Source organism: Apodemus sylvaticus, chromosome 20, assembly GCF_947179515.1.
Source record: "Apodemus sylvaticus chromosome 20, mApoSyl1.1, whole genome shotgun sequence".
Taxonomy (NCBI): domain Eukaryota; kingdom Metazoa; phylum Chordata; class Mammalia; order Rodentia; family Muridae; genus Apodemus; species Apodemus sylvaticus.
The window spans coordinates 3,253,259-3,272,444 of NC_067491.1; the positions used below are offsets into that span (position 1 = coordinate 3,253,259).

The 19,186-nt window shown below is 36.8% G+C and overlaps 1 protein-coding gene and 1 pseudogene across 1 annotated transcript; one reads left to right on the plus strand and one right to left on the minus strand.

The window, feature by feature from the left end:
* On the minus strand, positions 1-929 carry LOC127671283 (glyceraldehyde-3-phosphate dehydrogenase-like; annotated as a pseudogene).
* Positions 930-6,883: 5,954 nt separating this feature from the next.
* On the plus strand, positions 6,884-7,831 carry LOC127671127 (olfactory receptor 12-like). The gene has a single exon (XM_052165810.1). It carries the CDS (start codon positions 6,884-6,886, stop codon positions 7,829-7,831), a length of 948 nt encoding a protein of 315 aa, XP_052021770.1.
* The last annotated feature ends 11,355 nt before the right edge of the window (positions 7,832-19,186 follow it).

Sequence of the window (19,186 nt, forward strand, 5' to 3'; positions counted from 1 at the left end):
TTACTCTTTTGAGGCCATGTAGGCCATGAGGTCCACCACCCTGTTGCTGTAGCCACCATACTCATTATCTAACCAGGAATGAGCTTTGTAAAGTTGTCATTGAGAGCAATGCCAGCCCCAGCATCAAAGGTGGAGGAGTGGGAGTTTCTGGAGATAACCTGATCCTCAGTATAGCTCAGGATGCCCTTTAGTGGGTTTAGTGAATGCCTGCTTCACCACCTTCTTGATGTCATCATACTTGGTGAGTTTCTCCAGGAGGCATGTCAGATCCACAATGGATACATTGTGGGTAGGAACACTGAAGGCCATTCCAGTAAGCTTCTCACTCAGCTCTGAATTGGCTTTGCCCACACTGTTGGCAGCACCAGTGGATGCAGGGATGATGTTCTGTGCATTCCGATAGCCATCACACCACAACTTTCCAGAGGGGCAATCCACAGTTTTCTGAGTGGCAATGATGGCATCAACCATGGTCATAAGCCCGTCCATGATGCCAAAGTTGTCATGGATGACTTTCTCCAGGGAGGCTAAGTACTTGGTGTTACAGGATTACAATCTTGAGTGAGTCATTATATTTTTCATAGTTCACACCCATAACAAACATGGAGACATCAGCAGAAGGGGCAAAGATGATGACACTTTTGGCACCACCCTTTAGGAGGACACCAGCATTCTCCACGGTAGTGAAGATGCCAGTATTCTCCATGACATACTCAACACCAATGTCTCCCCATTTGATGTTAGTGGGATTTTGCTCCTGGAAGATGGTGATGGGCTTCTTGTTGATTCTCAGCCTTGACCAGGCTGTTGAACTTACCATGGGTATACTGGAACATGTACATCATGTAGTTGAGGTCAGTGAAGGGGTTGTTGATGACAACAGTCTCCACTTTGCCAACTACAGGGCAGAAGGTAGCCCTAGTACCCATAATGGTGAAATCTGTTCATACCGACTTTCACGATTGTGTCCACAGGACGAGGCTGACACTGCATGAAAAGATGAGGCTGTCTCTGGAACAGGGAGGAGAAGAGAGCCTTGATTGTTTCCTTTCTATTAGGAAACTTTCCTGGAAATCAATATGAACATGAACTTTCATAAATTAATATTATTTAAATGAATCAATAATTTTTACAAGATTACTGATTTGAAATAAATATTCTTTTATTGGATATTTTATGTATTTACATTTCAAATGTTATCCTGTTTCCTCTCTCAAAACCCCCTGTCCTTTCCACCTCCTCCTCCCCCCTGCTTTATGAGGGTGCTTCCCTTCCCACCTACCCACTCCCACCTCACCACTCTGGCATTCCCCTACACTGGGGAATCAAGCCTTCACAGGACCAAGGGCCTCTCCTTCCATTGATACCCAACAAAGGCATCCTCTGCTACATATGTAACTGGGACCATGGGTCACTCCATGTGTACTCTTTGGTTGGTTGTTTAATACTTGGGAGCTCTAGGGGGGTGGGTCTGGTTGGTTGATATTGTTGTTCTTCCTATGAGCTTGCAAACCTCTTCAGCTCCTTCAGTCCTTTCTCTAACTTCTCCATTGGGGTTCCCGTGCTCAGTCCAATGATTGGTTATGAGCATTCACCTCTGTATTTGTCAGGCTCTGCCAGAGCCTCTCAGGAGACAGCTATATCATGCTCCTGTCAGCAAGCACTTCTTGGCATCCACATTAGTATCTGGGTTTGGTGTCTGTATATAGAATGGATCCCTAAGTGGGGCAGTCTCTGGATGGCCTTTCCTTCAGTCTCTGCTACATACCCTGTCTCCATATTTCCTTTAGATGGGAGAAAATCTGGGTTAAAAATTTGGAGGTGAGTAGGTGGCCCCATTTCCCAACCAGGGGTCTTGCCTAACCTCTGGATATGGTCTCTACAGGTTCTCTCCTACCCTTTGTTGAGCATTTTGGCTAATCCCATCCCTGTAGGGTCCTGGGACCTTCTAGCTTTTCGAGCATCTGGGAGTTGCTGGAGGGTACCCCCCACCCCAGTTCATCATTCCCCATTGTTACATACCTCTGTTCAAATTCCTGACCCTCTATATATCATCCATGTCTCCTCAAATACCTGATCATCCCCCACTTTTACCTTTCCCCCTCCTTTCTTCCTTTCTAGTCCTTCCCACTCCCACCTCAGGTGAGTATTTTGTTTCCTCTTCTAAGGAGGACTGAAGCATCCACACATTGGTCTTTCCTTATTCTTGAGATTCATATGGTCTGTGAATTGTATCTTGGGTATTCCAAGCTTTTGGTCTAATATCCACTTATCACTGACTGCCAACCATGTGTGTTCTTTTGTGAATGGGTTAAATCACTTAGGATGATATTTTCTAGTTCCATCTATTTGCCTAAAAATTTCATGCAATTCAATCCCCATTAAAATTCTAAGTCAATTCTTCATAGAGATAGAAAGGGCAATTTGCAATAACAAAAAACCCATGATAGTGAAAACTATTCTCAACAATAACAGAACTTATAGGGGAATCAGCATCCTTGATATCAAGCTGTATTACGGAGCAATAGTGGAAAAAATTGCATGGTATTGGTACAGAGACAGGCAGGTAGATCAGTGGAATAAAATTGAAGACCCAGAAATGAACCCACATACCTGTGGTCACTTGATCTTTGACAAAGGAGCTAAAACCATCCAATGGAAAAAAGAGAGCACTTTCAACAAATGGTGCTGGTTCAGCATGTAGAAGAATGCAAATCAATCCATTCTTTTTTTTTTTTTTTGGTACATTATTTTTTTTTATTTATTTTCTATATTCTTTGTTTACATTCTAAAAGCTTTCCCCTTTCCCAGGCCCCCTCCCCATATGTCCCATAAATCCTCTTCTCTCCATCCATTCTCCTATCTTTCCCCCTCCCTTTTCTCAGTCCTGGTATTCCCCTACAATGCTGGATCAAGCCTTTCCAGGATTAGGGCCCTCTTCTTCCTTCTTCATGGCAATCATTTGATATGCTAATTGTATCTTCAGTGTTCAGAGCTTCAGGGCTAATTAATATCCAATTATCAATGACTGCATTCCATGTGAATTCTTTTGTGATTGCATTACCTTGCTTAGGATATTTTCCAGTTCCATCCATTTGCCTAAAAAATTCATTAATTCATTATTTTTAATTGCTGAATAGTACTCCATTGTGTATATATACCACATTTTCTGTATCCATTCCTCCATCGAGGGATATCTGGGTTCTTTCCAGCTTCTGGCTCTTATAAATAAGGCTGCTATGAACATAGTGGAGCATGTGTCCTTATTGCATGCTGGGGAAATTCTTATCTCCTTGTACAAAGCTCAAGTCCAAATAGATCAAGGACTTCCACATAAAACCAGATACACTGAAACTAATAGAAGAGAAAGTGGGGAAAAGCCTTGAACACATGGACATGGGAAAATTTCCTGAACATAACTCCAATATTGTATGCTCTAAGAACAACCATAGACATATGGGACCTCATAAAACTGCAAAGCTTCTGTAAGGCAAAGGACACTGTCAATAGGACAAAACAGCAAGCGAAAGATTGGGAAAAAATCTTTACCAATCCTACATCCAATAGAGGGCTAATATCCAATATATAGAAAGAACTCAAGAAGTTAGACTCCAGAGAACCAAATAACACTACTTAAAATAGGGTACAGAGCTAAACAGAATTCTCAACCGAGGAATCCTGAGTGGCTGAGAAACACTTAAAGTAATACTCAACATCCTTAGTCATCAGGAAAATTCAAATCAAAATGACCTTGAGATTCTACCTCATACCAATCAGAATGGCTAAGATCAAAAATGCAGGAGGCTGCTGATGCTGGTGAGAGTGTGTAGAAAGAGGAGCAGCCCTTCGTTGCTGGTGGGACTGTAATCTGGTAAAACCATTTTGGAAATCAATCTGGCAGTTCCTCAGAAAATTGGAAATAGTTCTACATGAAAACCCAGCTATACCACTCCTGGGCGTACACCCAAAAAGTGCTCCAACATATAACAAGGACACATGCTCCACTATGTTCATAGCAGCCTTATTTATAATAGTCAAAAGCTGAAAATTAACCCAAATGTCCTTCAAAAGGGGAATGGATACAGAAATCATGGTGCATTTCCACAATGATTTAAATAGTTTTAGGAACTTAGGGTAGTATATATGTATACATTTTTCTCATTTTATTTTTATTGCTAAATGTTTTAGGTCAGCACTTATTTTTATAAATTGATACTAATCAGAAAATTGCCTGTAATTTAAATACACAATATTTTATATTCAATTCTTTGGACTTCATAACTCAAACTCTTCAAATATTCCATATAAAGATTCAATACCGCGTATAAGAAGTTTTTCTATTTTCATGTTATTTCTAAATAGCCTTTCAAGGCTGAGAAAAGCTACATACATAAAGTAGAAATTGCAAAAGGAAATCATAAAAACACTGAAGGAATATATCTCAATGGTATTGGTTCTATTTTTTTATATCAAGCATTAGTATTATGTGTTTATCAGTGAGCAATATTACAAAATGTGTGATCCTCTTCTCAGCATGAGCTTATGTCAGAAATAAAAGAAATGGGTTAGGTTTATTACATGTTTCTGTTGAATAAAGACAGAGCCTCCTAGAGGCAGTAGTTGTGAAATAATATAATATCCTTTCAAAGGTTGTTCATAATCAGTGACTAATTTTGAGTGAGGAAATAATGTTTGCTTGGAAGCACTGCAGTCTATTTTATCTGTGAACTTCATAGACTGAAATTGTAAGAGTCGGTAGGAATCAGAAAATCAAGAACTCCTACCCTAAACTCATCTCACCTGTGGGCATTTCACAATTAATGCCCACAGATTAATTAGTACTAAGGTGCTACCAAGGAAAAAGTATTAAACAGAGAAGCAAAACAACTTCCCCGGTGATTCTATTGAGTCAGAAAGTGTAGCAAGCACTGACCTAATTGACCTCTGGGGCTTATTTTATTTTAAATAGAAATATATGTGTATATAATACAAGTTTTTTATTTTCTTTCTTTGTTTGAGAGTATTATGCAGCTGGATTAAAGGACTTCAGGTGTAGGAGGTACTTTCAGTTTCACATTTGCATAATATAAAAAAGATTTTCATAAGTTTGCCTGAAGACAAAGTGAAAGAAATTCTTCTGAGGCTAATGAGGCAGGGGCATGCGACAGGAGGAAATAATCAGATCTGGTTGGTGCATGTGGTGTGGTTCATGAAAAATTTATATGAAAGATAAATTATTTTGTCAATTTTTATACTTTTCATAATATGACTTTTAAAAAACAATAAAGTTTTAAAGTTCTTTAGTGAGGCTTTGTTTAGGTAGCCTGAGTTGAAGTAGTAGGATATTTGGATTTCAAAAATAAAAACTGTAGTGTTTTTTTGTAGATCTTACTCATTTATTTTTCTGTAGATCTTATTTATTTAATAATTCCTATTTTCCATGGACTAGATATTTTACTTAACTTTTACATGTAACTTTTGGTAATCCTTATGACAATCTATTGGGTCAATTTTCTAATTCACAGGTTACTGATAATTAAATACAAACATGGTATTTAACCAAGTTCCTGAGATAACTCAGCCAGTGGCAGAAAGACCATGGGTTAGAATCCAAATTTATATAAATCCAAACCTCATAATTTTATGGACAAATGCTTTTGTTCTTCATAAGAACAAAAGTCAAAAGCTAAGCCACCTTCCCTTCTTCTGTCCCTGTTTTAATTGTGTGAGATTTTGAAATAAAACGTACAAGTTCAATGGTTCGTTGAGTTCCTCAAAGAGAAAAAACTGCTTTTGTAGATCTGAAATTAAATGTTAGTTCTCTAAGATTATATTATAAAATCCATTCTTCTACTTAGTTTTAACTTTTAAGGCATTTTAGTCATTGTTTCATTTGTGTACTTTTTGATAATTGATAGTAAGTGTTTATACTTACTAGAGAATTGCATGAGAATATGTGTAATACAGACTCTGACATTTTTGTTTAATATTTTGTGAATATTTCTTGATGGCAAAATTAATTATAAATATCAGCATTGACTTTTTTCATAAACAAATGATCTATATGTCTAAAATATCAAGAGAAAAAAAGATGTTGGAATTTAGCTGCCCCAAAAGAAGTCACTGGCATTCATAGCTGAGCAGTAAATGATGCAGAAAACAGAAGTTGGCAGTATAAGGGGACACAAGGCTGAATTTTCACTTGGATGACATTCTTCCAGGCTGGTACTTCACCTTGTGATACTGCAACCCCTGTGTTCTAAGGTCTTCACATACAGGTGACAATGTTCTTTATTCCTTTTATTTTTGAAATTATAATGTAACTACACAATTTTCATTTCTGTTTCCCTCCTCCAAAGTATTGTAGATATAGTGCTCTCTTTCAAAGTTACAATTTTTCCTTCACTGTTCACTGTGTTAGAGGAACCAGATTTGCTGCACTTTGTGGTGTGGGTGAAGATTCAGCCAATCATTTCTAAATTTCAAAGGATTATACGTGTATGTGTGTAAGCATTTGACTACTATTAAATTTTTAATGTGCTTGGGTCATTACAAATAGTTCCGCTTTATGCTGTGTTTCATGTGATTCTCACAGCGACCTCATACAGCAGGTATTAGACGTTCCCATTGGACAGAGATTGACTCTGATGTACTGAAAGTTTGGAAAACATCTCAAACTTTCTAAGGTGTCTCCCACTCACATGTCTCACTTCACATAGGAGCTTTTTAGAGCTAATTGATGGCTTAAGCTCTGGCAGTTCATTGACTAAGCCAAGTGAAAACTGAAAAATGCATCAATTGACATTAGCAGTCCTCCCCCAAATAGGAATCACAAGTTGACCACACTGCTCTGTGATCTATTTTTTTCAGAGAGGTCTCAGTTATGAAACCGGAACAGAGCAAGAACTATACTGAGCTGACAGACTTTATTCTGCTGGGGTTCTGGACATCTCCAGAAGCACGGGTTCCCTTATTTTTACTGTTCTTGCTTATCTATCTGGTCATTGTATTGGGAAACATCAGCATGTTAACTGTCATTAAAATAGACTCCAGACTTCATACACCAATGTATTTCTTTCTCCAAAATTTATCCTTTTTAGATCTCTGCTATTCCACAGTCATTGCTCCTAAAGCTCTAGCTACTTTTTTCTCCAAGGAAAAGAAAATTTCATATAATGAATGTGCAACACAGTTCTTTTTCTTTGCTCTTTTTGTTGGAACAGAAGGTTTCTTTCTGGCTGTGATGGCATATGACCGCTTCTCTGCCATTTGTTCGCCGTTCCTGTACACAGTCCATATGTCTCAGCCAGCTTGCATACGTTTGGTGGCTGGCTCCTATGTCTGTGGGTGCATCAACTCCATGATACAAACAGGATTCACCTTCAGCTTGCGTTTCTGTGGAGAAAACAGGTTGGACCACTTTTTCTGTGATGTCCCAGCTCTGATCAAGATCTCGTGTGTTGACACTTTTGTGAATGAGATTGTGCTGTTCATTCTCTCTGCTCTCATCATCATCTCCACCATAACTATTATTCTGATTTCCTATGCCTACATCCTTTCCACTGTCCTGAAGATCCCCTCCACCCACGGGAGGAGTAAGACTTTCTCTACCTGTGGCTCTCATATAGCAGTGGTGAGTTTATTCTATGGAACTGTGTTCTTCATGTATGCCCAGCCTGGGTCCATCTCTTCACCAGAGAAAAGCAAGATTGTAGCTGTGTTCTACACACTTATCATCCCCATGTTGAATCCTCTGATTTATAGCTTAAGGAATACAGAGGTAAAAAATGCTTTGAAGAAGACATTGCTGAGAAAAATACCCTGGCATTGACTTTCAGTTTTCTTCAAACTGCAAAATCAACTAAAAACAACACTATCAATCATTTATGGAATAGTTCAATCAAAGGCATCTCCATGTTTTGGATATTATATTTTATTTTTAATGATTTATATATCTTTTTAAGATAAATGTAATAGTCCATATACATTTCCATTGTTTCTTCTATGTAACCATAGTGCTATATCTGGGTATTACAATTGTAAAACATACATTTAAATGCATTACTACTAAACTAAATATACTTTGAATAGGTTAAATCTATCATGCCATAGTTGTCCTAATAAAATTTGAGGGTCAGTATCATTAATTGTGTTTTAATTAGTTCATATTTATGTTTCTTATTTCAAAATTTTATATCTAAATAAAATTATGCATTTTCCTCCAAATTTGAAAAATTACTTTCATGATGTTACAGAAAATATTTTCTCATTATAATTTGAGTATATTTCAGATATGCGTACCTTATAATTATATCTTAACAATTTTAATCCTAATTTCTTGTTTGGACATGCCAAGGGTTTTACTGTAATGTTCATTTTGAGTTTCATATCCATTTTAAAATACCTTATGATGATGTATCTAGTTGTTACATGCCTTTATTTTTGTTTTATTTTGCTCTAGTGTATTCAAAGTTATAATACCACTAAAATGAATACTTATATTATATATATGAATGATATCTGAATACAAATGTTCATGGCCTATAGTTCTTTTATTTTCCCAAGTTTTCTTTGATATTAACTTTCTTTTTGTGATTTTAAATATTGAATAATGTTACTAAGTTTTATTAAATGTGTTCAAGAGCTATACAGTCATTAATATAAATGTTCGTTTTCTTTGTTTATAAGTATTTGTTCTGTAGTGTGTAATGTTGCATTCACTACAGGGCTGTTTAAATTAATTTATTATTTCTGTATAGTCTATTTTCTTGGCACATTCAAGCTTTAAAAATGTAATTATTATTTTTTACTCATTCACTTTATAGCCTGCTCACTGGCCCTGTTCCAGTAAGCCACTCACACAATCCTTCCACAATCCCCCCTCCTCTTTTCTGAGTTGGTATGAGCCCCTCTGGGTTTCCTTCAACCCTTGCACTACAAATCTCTGGTAGAATAGGCACTTGCTTTCCCAATGAGGCCAGGCAAGGCTGCCTAGCTAGTAGAACATAGCCCACATACAGATTTTGGGATAGCCCCTGATTCAGTTGTTAGGACTCACATGAAAGTCAAGCAGCACATCTGCTACATATGAAGGGGGAAACCAAGTCCAGCCCTATTTTGTTCTTTGGTTGGTGGTTAGGACTCTGAGAATCTCAAGCATCTGGGTTAGTTGACTGTTGGTCTTCCTGTGGAGATCCTATCCCCTTCAGCCCCACAATCCTTCCTTCTATTCCTCTCTAAGAATCCCTAAGCTTTTACTGTTTGGTTGTGGATAGCTGTCTCTGAAGCAGCTGATAGGTGGAGCCTCTCAGAGGACAACATGCTCCTGTCTGCAAGCATACGAGAGTATCAGTAATAGTTTTAGTGATTGGTGCTTGCCCATGGGATGGGTCTCATGTTGGGCCAATTATTGGTTGGCCATTCCCTCAGTCTCTGCTCTCTTCCCCGTGCCTGTGTTACTTGTAGAAAGGATAAATTTTGGATTGAAAATTATGTGGATAGGTTAGTGTCTCTACTGCTCCATTGGAGTTCCTGTCTGGCTACTGAAGGCGGCCTCTTTACAGTCCATATCCCCAATGTTGTAAGTCACTGCTAAGATTACCCCCATTGATTCTTGTGTGCCTCCCGTATCCCATGTCTCTGTCTCATCCCAGAGATGCCCCCTTACCTCCTCATCCCTGTCATTTGCAGATTTTCATTTATTTTCATGGTCATCTAGCCATCTCTCTTGTCATTCCCCATACCTGATCCTGAATCTCCTATTCCCTTCCCCATACCCCTTTGTCTCAGTTACCATTCTTCATTTGCCACTTATAACTATTTTATTTCCCCTTCTGAGTAAGAGTCAAGCTTTCTTGTTTAGGCCTTACTTCTTGTTTGGTTTCTTTGTGTCTTTGGTAACATGGTACTGTATTTTCTGGCAAATATCCACTTATAAGTGAGTACATACCATGCTTGTTCTTTTGGGACTGACTAGGTTATTTCAGTCATGATGATATTCTCAAGTTCCATCCATTTGCCTGCAAAATTCATGATTCATTGGTTTTAATAGCTCAATAGTATTCCATTGTGTAGATGTACCATATTTTCTTTATCCATTCTTCAGTTGAGGAAAATCTAAGTTGTTTCCAATTTCTGGCTATTACAAATAAAGCTACTATGAACATAGTTGAATAAGTGTCTTTTCCACAGCTGAAAATGGGCTTTATTACAACTCCCTCTCTGGTAATTTTATTACAGGTATAGTTATTGTGTTTTCAGATATTTTGAAATGTAGGCAGCACGTTTTAAAGAAGACATATTAGAGTTAATAGAGACTGTGGGACATCAGTTAGAAAACACTGGTATTTATAAAAATATGACACAAACCTGTACAATAGCAACTTTTAGGAAGTATATTTTTGAATTTTAAGTGAAGCAAAATAACTGTCTATCATATTCATGTAATACTCTGCATTCCAGAGTTTGAGTCTTAAGGTTTAATCTTTAAATTTCATTATACTGTCTAACTAAGATATGGCTGTGCCTATCATTAGACTCACAACAAAATTTAGCTTATAGTCATCAATCTTAGGATCAATATTTAGGGACTATTAACATTTGCAAAGTACAGTTGAGATTAGTTAAATATGAAAACACAGAGTCAGTCACACAGAATAGATGTTTCTCAATTCCAATTTCTTCTTTTGTATTCATAATTAGCATATTAACCTCTATTTTGTACAAGTTATTTGCACTTCCCTGTGTCTAATAATATAGAAATATGACCCTCTGTGACCAGAATATAAACTCAAGTTTATTTCTTTGATCTAAGTAATATTAGGTAAATGAAATTCTTTTTTTATTGGATACTTTCTTTATTTACACTTCAAATGTTATCCCCTTTCCTCATTTCCCCTCCAAAAACTCTCTGTCCCCTCCCTCCTTCCCCTGCTCACTCACACACCCTTTCCCTCTTTCCTGTCCTGGCATTCCCCTACACTGGGGCATCGAGCCTTCACAGGACCAAGGGGTTCTCCTCTCATTGATGTCTGACAAAGCCGTCCTCTGCTACATATGTGGCTGGAGCCATGGGTCCTTCCTTGTGTACTCTTTGGTTGATGGTTTAATCCCTGGGAGTTCTGGGGGTACTGGTTGGTCCATATTGTTGCTCCTCCTATGGGAGGAGCAAACTGCTTTAGCTCTTTGGGTCCTTTCTCTAGTTCCTCCATTGGCGGCCCTGGAGCAAATATCTTTTTGAGATGTAGCATCTTTTGATATATACCCAGGAGTGATATAGCTGGGTCTTGATGTAAAACTATTCCCAGTTTTCTGAGAAAACACCAAATTGATTTCCAAAGTGGTTGTACAAGTTTGCACTCCCAACAGCACTGTAGGAGTGTTCCCCTGCCAACAAAAATGCAGTACATCTACACAATAGATTAGTATTCAGCTATTAAAAATCAAGACATCCCCAGTATAGGGGAATGCCAGGATAGGGAAGCAGGTGTGGGTGTGTTGGTGAGCAGGCTGGGGGAATGGAATAGGGTGTTTTAGAGGGGAAACCAGGAAAGAGGATAACATTTGAAATGTAAAAAAAAAAAAAAAAAAAGAAAAAGAAAATCAAGACATCATGAATTTTGCAGACAAATTGATGAAACTTGATAATATGATCCTGAGTGAGGTAACCCAGTCCCAAAAAGACATGCATGGTATGCACTCACTTATTAGTATATATTAGCCAGAAAATACAGGTACCAGGTTATACTTCGCAGACCCAAAGAGGCTACACAAGAAGGAAGGCACAAGTAAGGATGGTTGAATCTCACTCAGTAGGGGAAGTGAAATAGTCCTAAGAGGCAGATGGAAGGATGGAAATGGGTGGGAGAAGGAATGGGGGGTGAAGGATCAGGTGTGAGGAAGTACAGGAGGGCTGGCCAGATGGCCATGAGAATGAATGGAAATCTGCAACTGATGGGGATAGAGAGGTAGCAGGCATCTGCACAAAGACACAGTGAGTTCTGATAAAGGAAGCACACAAGAATCAAAGGTAGATATTTTCATCTTCTGTGATCTTCATTTCTTTCTTCAGAGACTTGACATTCTTGACATACAGATCTTTCACTTGCTTGGTGAGAGTCACACCAAGATATTTTATATTATTTGTGAGTATTGTGAAGGGTCTTGTTTCCCTAATTTCTTTCTTAGCCTGTTTATCTTTTGAGTAGAGGAAGGCTACTGATTGGTTTGAGTTAATTTTATATCGAGACACTTTGCTGAAATTGTTTATAAGGTTTAGGAGTTCTCTGGTGGAATTTTTGGGGTTATATAAGTAGACTATCATATCATTTGCAAATAATGATACTTTGACTTCTTCCTTTCCTATTTGCATCCCTTTGACCTTTTGTTGTCTAATTGCTCTGGCTAGGGATTCGAGTACTATATTGAACAGGTAGGGAGAGAGTGGACAGCCTTGTCTAGTCCTTGATTTCAGTGGCCTTGCTTCAAGATTCTCTCCATTTAGTTTGATGTTGGCTACTGGTTTGCTGTACATTGCTTTTACTATGTTTAGGTATGGGCCTTGAATTTCTGATCTTTCCAAGATTTTTATCATAAAGGTATTTTGGATTTTGTCAGTGTTTGCAGCCCCATAGGAGGAACAACAATATGAAACACCCAGTACCCCCAGAGCTCCCAGGGACTAAACTACCAACCAAAGAGTACACATGGAGGGACCCATGGCTCCAGCCACATATGTAGCAGAGGATGGCCTTTTCAGACATCAGTGAGAGGAGAGGCCCTTGGTCCTGTGAAGGTTCGATGCCCCAGTGTAGAGGAATGCCAGGACAGGAAAGAGAGAGTGGGTGTGTGAGTGAGCAGGGGAAGGAGGGAGGGGACAGGGAGTTTTTTGGGTGAGGGGAATGAGAAAAGGGTATAACATTTGAAATGTAAATAAAGCAAATATCTAATTAAAAAAAAAGAATCAATGGGGATGTCCTTAGGTGTGCCTCACAGCACTGGGGAAATGAAACCTAAAGAGACCTCCTCCTGTAGCCAGGCAGGAACCCCAATGGAGGGATGGGGACACCAACTTACCCACAATTTTTTCAACCAAAAATTTATCCTGTCTACAAGAAATGCATGTACAGGGAATGGAGCAGAGACTAAGGGAATGGCCAACCAATAACTGGCCCAACTTTAGATCTATCCCTGACACTATTAATGATACCACTTATGCTTGCAGACCAGAGTCTAGGATAGCTGTCTTCTGAGAGGCTCCACCCAGCAGATGACTCAAACAGATACAGAGACCCACAGTCAAACAACGATTGGAACTTGGAGACTCATCTAGAAGAACAGGAGGAAGAATTGTGACCTCTAAAGTGATAGGAACTTCACAGGAAGACCAGCAGAGTCAACTAACCTGGACCCTTAAGGCTCTCGAAGATTGAACTACCAAAGAACATATATGGGCTGGACCTAGGCCTCTCCCCATGTATTTAGCAGATGTGCAACTTGGTCTTAATGTGGGTCTCTAACAACTGGAGCCAGGACTATCCCAAAAATTGGTACCTGTACGTGGGATATATTCTTCTAGCTGGGCTACTTTTTCTAACCTCAGTGGGAGAGGATGTGCCTAGCCTCACAGACTTGATGTGCAAGGGTAGCAGATAAAGGTAGGGGATTAGAGGGAAGGATTGTGGGAGGTGACCAGGAAGGAGACAATGTGCAGGATGTAAAGTGAATAATTAAAAACATAAAAATAAAAATAGGTCAAGATGGAAATAAACAAAGAAATTAAAGACTCTCTAGAATTGAATGATAATGAATATACAAAATACCTGTCTTAGTCAGGGTTTCTATTAGTAAGAACCATCCCTCCATGGCCTCTTCATCAGCTCCTGCTTCCTGACCTGGTTGAGTTCCAGTCCTGACTTTCTTAGTGATGAACTACAATGTGGAAGTGTAAGCTCAATAAACCCTTTCCTCCCCAACTTGCTTCTTGGTCATGATGTTTGTGCAGGAATAGAAACCCTGACTAAGGCAATACCCAAACTTGTAAAACACAATGAAGGCAGTTCTAAAGGAAAGTTTATAGCACTTAATTTAAAAAAGGGGGAGGCAAGATCTCATATCTTAATTTAACAGCAAACTTGAAAGGTCTAGATGAAATAAAAGGAACTGTACCCAAAGTGACTAGAATGCAAGAAAATAATCAAACTAGGGACTACAAATAAAATAAAATAAAATAAAATACAAAGAACCAATGAAACAAAGAGGTGTTTTTTGCTTTGTTTTGTTTTTAGTAAAACCATAAGATTAACAAATTCTAATCCAAATTAACTAAGAAAGAGAAAGAGGTTATTCATATCAAGAAATGTAGAAAATTAGAAATGTAAAGGAGGGCATAAGAACAGACATCAGGGTAGCACAAAGAATCATGTCTATTTTGAAATTAGTACTCCAACAAATTGGGAAATCTAAAAGAAATGGATAATTCTCTTGATACATTCCATATAACAAAGCTAAAACAAGATCAGATAAGCCATTTATACAGACCTATCATACCAAGTAAAATAAAAGCTGCCATTAAGTCTTCCAACCAAAACAAAGCCCAAGGACAGATGGTTCTAATGCAGAATTCTATCAGATTTTCAAAGAGTTAATGCCAATACTACTCACAACAGAATGTTGCACAACAGAAAGAATGTTGCCCAATTTGTTTTATGAGGCCACAGTTATCTTGACACCCATAAAAAAACAGACCCAACAATAACATGCCAACTTAAACTTATGATTTACTTTTGTCGAACCATCTGCACATATTTGTGATGAAGCCTGTTTGATCACGGTGGATGATATTTTTGAGGTGTTCTAGGATTTGACTTGCAAGTACAATGGATTGAGAAGTTTTTATTTAAGTTCATAAGGTAAATTGGTATGTTCATATAAACAAACTGAAAGAAAACACCACGTGATCCCCTCATTATATGCAGAAAAGAGCTTTGACAAAGTTCATCAACCTTCATGATAGAAGTCCATGTGGTACAGCTGGATCTTGAAGTAGATTGAGCCCTTGAGGAAGCTTCACATTCGTTTCTATGGTGGCAGTACAAGTTTTCAGCATCATCAGCAATCCTTGCCACATCCTCAACAGAATGTACTGTGACTTGTTTTACTGATTTTAGCCAATCTAATGGATGCAAATCTCAAAGCAGTTTAGATTTGCATTTCTCTTATAGTTAAGGAAGTTCAACATTTAAATAAATGTTTCTCAGCCATCTGTGATCCTCTTCTGAGATTTCTGTTTAGATCTGCATTCCATTTTTTAATTGTCATTTATTTTCTCAATCTTTAGTTTTTTGAGATCTTTATATATTTTGGAATTTAGCCCTCTATCCGATGTGTAGTTGATAAAAAATTCTTTTCCCAGGCTTGATGCAGCAATGTAGGAGATTACCAGAACAGAGAAGAGGGAGGGGATGACTGGGGAATGGGCAGAGGGAAAAGGGCTTAAGGGACATATGGGGAGGGGTGAACCAGGAAAGAGGAAATAATTTGGAAAGTAAACAAATAACATAGAAAATAAAATTTAAAAAAAGAAATGCAGAATGTTTCAAAACACAGAAAAAAATTCCTTTCCCATTCCTTAGGCTGCCACTTTGTATTTTTCTGCTGGGTGAAGGCTTTTATTTCATGAGGTCCCATTTCTTAATTGTGGATCTTAGTTCATATGCTATCTATGTTCTGTTCAGGAAGTTGTCTCCTGTTCAATGTATTCACTTCTTCTTCTATCTGATTTAGTGTATCAGGTTTTAAGATAAGGTCTTTGATCAATTTTGAGCTGAGTTTTATGTAAGGTGATGTATAAGGATCTCTTCTGGGTTCTTTTATATGCAGTTGTACAGTTTGACAAACACCATTTGTTGAAGGTGCCATCTTTTATCCAGTGTGTATTTCTGGTTTTCATGTCAAATATCAGGTGTCCATAGGTGTATGGAGTCAGTTTTGGTTCTTTAATTTGATTCCATTGATTGATATAACTGTTTTTGTTTAGTTATTAGTAATGAACATGATCTAAACTCATACGAACTAATAGAGATTGAGGCAAAATGCACAACACCTACATGACATGAACCATGTTCTCTGTTTAAATATGAAGGTTTCTAGTTTAGTGTTCTTTTGTGGATTCTGAGAGTGAGAATTACTGCATTTCTGATTGTTGTGTTCTTTTCTTTCTATTTATTTGTTTTGTTCAATTCAGATGTGTCAGTTTTGTTTTACCTTACTATATTTTATTTTATTAGAAGTCTGTATTTTTTCTGGTAAGAGAAAAGGAGTAGATTCAGATAGGAGAAGAGGTGGGAAGGACACAGGAGGAGTAGAGGGAGTGGAAATAGTAATCAATATAAAAAGTGTGAGAAAAATCCATTTTCAATAAAATTATCTTTGTTGAACATAATTTAAGTGTATGCTTGTATTTGTATGCATATGAATGCACATTCCATGACATATATATGGAAGCCAGGGGAGAGATTTTGGAAGTTCATTTTCTCCTTCTACCAGTGGGTTGAACTCAGGTCACCAGGCTTAGTGGTATGTGAAATTCAGCCCATTTAAAGTGTTTTATTATATATTTTAGTGTTTTTAGTAGACTACTATCTATGTATGCTTTATGCATTTGTAATATGTCTAATTTTGTTTTAATTTTTACATTTTTTATTTATCTCTTTTGTTCAAACTATAAATTGGTTTAAAAAATTCCCTATATGTGGATAGACTGAGTTCAAACTCATTTTGTTCAAGAACTAGATATGTACTATTCAGCCATTAGAAACAATGAATTCATGAAATTCTTAGGCAAATGGATGGAGCTAGAGAACATCATACTAAGTGAGGTAACCCAGACTCAAAAGGTGAATCATGGTATGCACTCACTAATAAGTGGTTATTAACCTAGAAAACTGGAATACCCAAAACATAATCCACACATCAAATGAGATACAAGAAGAAAGGAGGAGTGGCCCCTGGTTCTGGAAAGACTCAGTGAAATAGTATTCGGCAAAACCAGAACGGGGAAGTGGGAAGGGGTAGGAGGGGGGACAGGGGAAGAGAAGGGGGCTTACGGGACTATCGGGGAGTGGGGGGGCTAGAAAAGGGGAAATCATTTCAAATGTAAATAAATTATATCGAATAAAAAAAAAGAACTAGATATGTAACCATTAAAATCAATGCTATTCCATCTAATCTGACACTTTATTTAAGTTATATCAGTTTTTCCAACAATTATTTTTATATAAAAAGGGATCTATATTAGAAAAAGACATTGAATCCCAATGTCATGTCTTCTCAGATTCTTTCATTTTGAAATTGCTTCTCGTGTTTTTAATACAACACTGACAACACAGAACATTGTTGACTACCTATTTTAGAGAATATTGATGAGTTTGGAATTTCCTAAAATGCCCTCTTGGGTGGATTTACTACTTCCATCTTTTGTGGAACTATCACAAAAGTGACACTAGATCTTCATTGTCTTCTATCACATAAAATCATCCTGTCATTTTTCTTGTAATTCTTTTTTTACTCAATACAGATGTTCTGTCAGGGTTTACCTAGCAAAAGCATTATGAATTTGGCAAAAACAAATATAGGTAAAATTGATCCTCCTTTGGCCAGTAGAACCCCTATTGTCTTCTATGTCCAAGTTAATATTATTTAAATAGTCAAATAAAGAAACTTACATAAAAATGTATAATCAAAACTTTAGGAAGAATGAGCTATGTTTAAGACAAAACATATCCTTTATTTAGTAAATGACATAATATTAAGAAAACAAAAATATAAGAAACCTCGAACTTCTGTGATTATTCTAAACCACTGAGGTTAGAGTATTTCTTTATATCATACTATTCAACTTTTGCACTTGGATTTTTATCTGTAAATTAAAAAAAAATACTAGATTCAGGGCAATCCTGTGATTTATAATAAATGAGATATAGTGCATTTATGACAACCAGAGCAAGTTGTTATTCTTGTTATTATTCTTAATTTTTCTTCCAAGGTGGAAATAATGCATATTCCTAAGTTCATACTAGGCAAACATTCTAATATTGAGCTATATGCCTTTTCTATTTTCTTGCTTATAATATTCAGTTTCTTATCTTTATTTTTATTTATTTACTTATTCATTTGTTTACATGTATGTGCCTGAGTGTGTATGCATGAGCCATGTACATGAAGATGTTCATGGAAGCTAAAAGAGGATTCAGGTCCCCTGGAATGGGAGTTACAGGCATATGTGAGCTACCCAATGTGGGTGTTGGACATCTGAGTTCCTCATCAAGAGCAACAAGTGCTCTTAAAACACACTAAAGCATCTTCCAACCTCATTTTAAAAACCAAAGTAAAATATTTGAAGTTTATGGTACTTTTTATATTATCAAATAGGTGCATACTACTACTCAAAATTGTTTCATAATTATTTAAAATTTCAGGTTTTAATTATTATTAAATTTAAAACTTTTTTTAATAAAGTTTGGCTTGCTTTTGTTGTAAAACTTATCAGATTTTTCTCATTCTGTGATGTTTTTTCCTTCTTATTTCTTTCCAGAAAACTTAATTTTTCATATATAATTTATCTTGTAAATGTTATTTTATATTAATATCTGATAAAAAATTTTCATGAATCTCTGAAGTAAACATTTTTTCAATAAATAATATTTATATACTAAAACTTATCCGTTTGTATTTTCTGTGTATTTTCAATTTTACTACTTCTTTCTTGCCATACATAGATGTTTCTTTAAATAGTACAATTTCTTATTATATACTTTTTAAATAAATTAGCTCACTTTGCCATATTTGTCATAATAGTAAAATTTTTATGACTTTCCTTACTGTGTGGAAAAGAAAAAAAAAGTGTAAAGAAGAAATACAAGGTAAATTTAAAAGTCTTTTTTCACAGTAATATTTTTTTTTTGAAATTATAAGTCAGGCAGTAGTGATGCACGCCTTTAATCCCAGAATTTGGGAGGCAGAGGCAGGTGGATTTCTGAGTTCAAGGTAACCTAGTTTACAGAGTGAATTCTAGGACAGCCAGGGCTACACTGAGAAACTCTGTCTCGAAAAAAACCAACCCCCCACCAAAAAAAAAAAAAAAACAAACCCAAAAAACAACAAAAAAGAAACTATAAAATTGTTTACT

Coding starts and splice junctions, on each gene's coding strand:
- LOC127671127 (XM_052165810.1), top strand. CDS start 6,884: ATGAAACCGGAACAGAGCAAGAACTATACTGAGCTGACAGACTTTATT.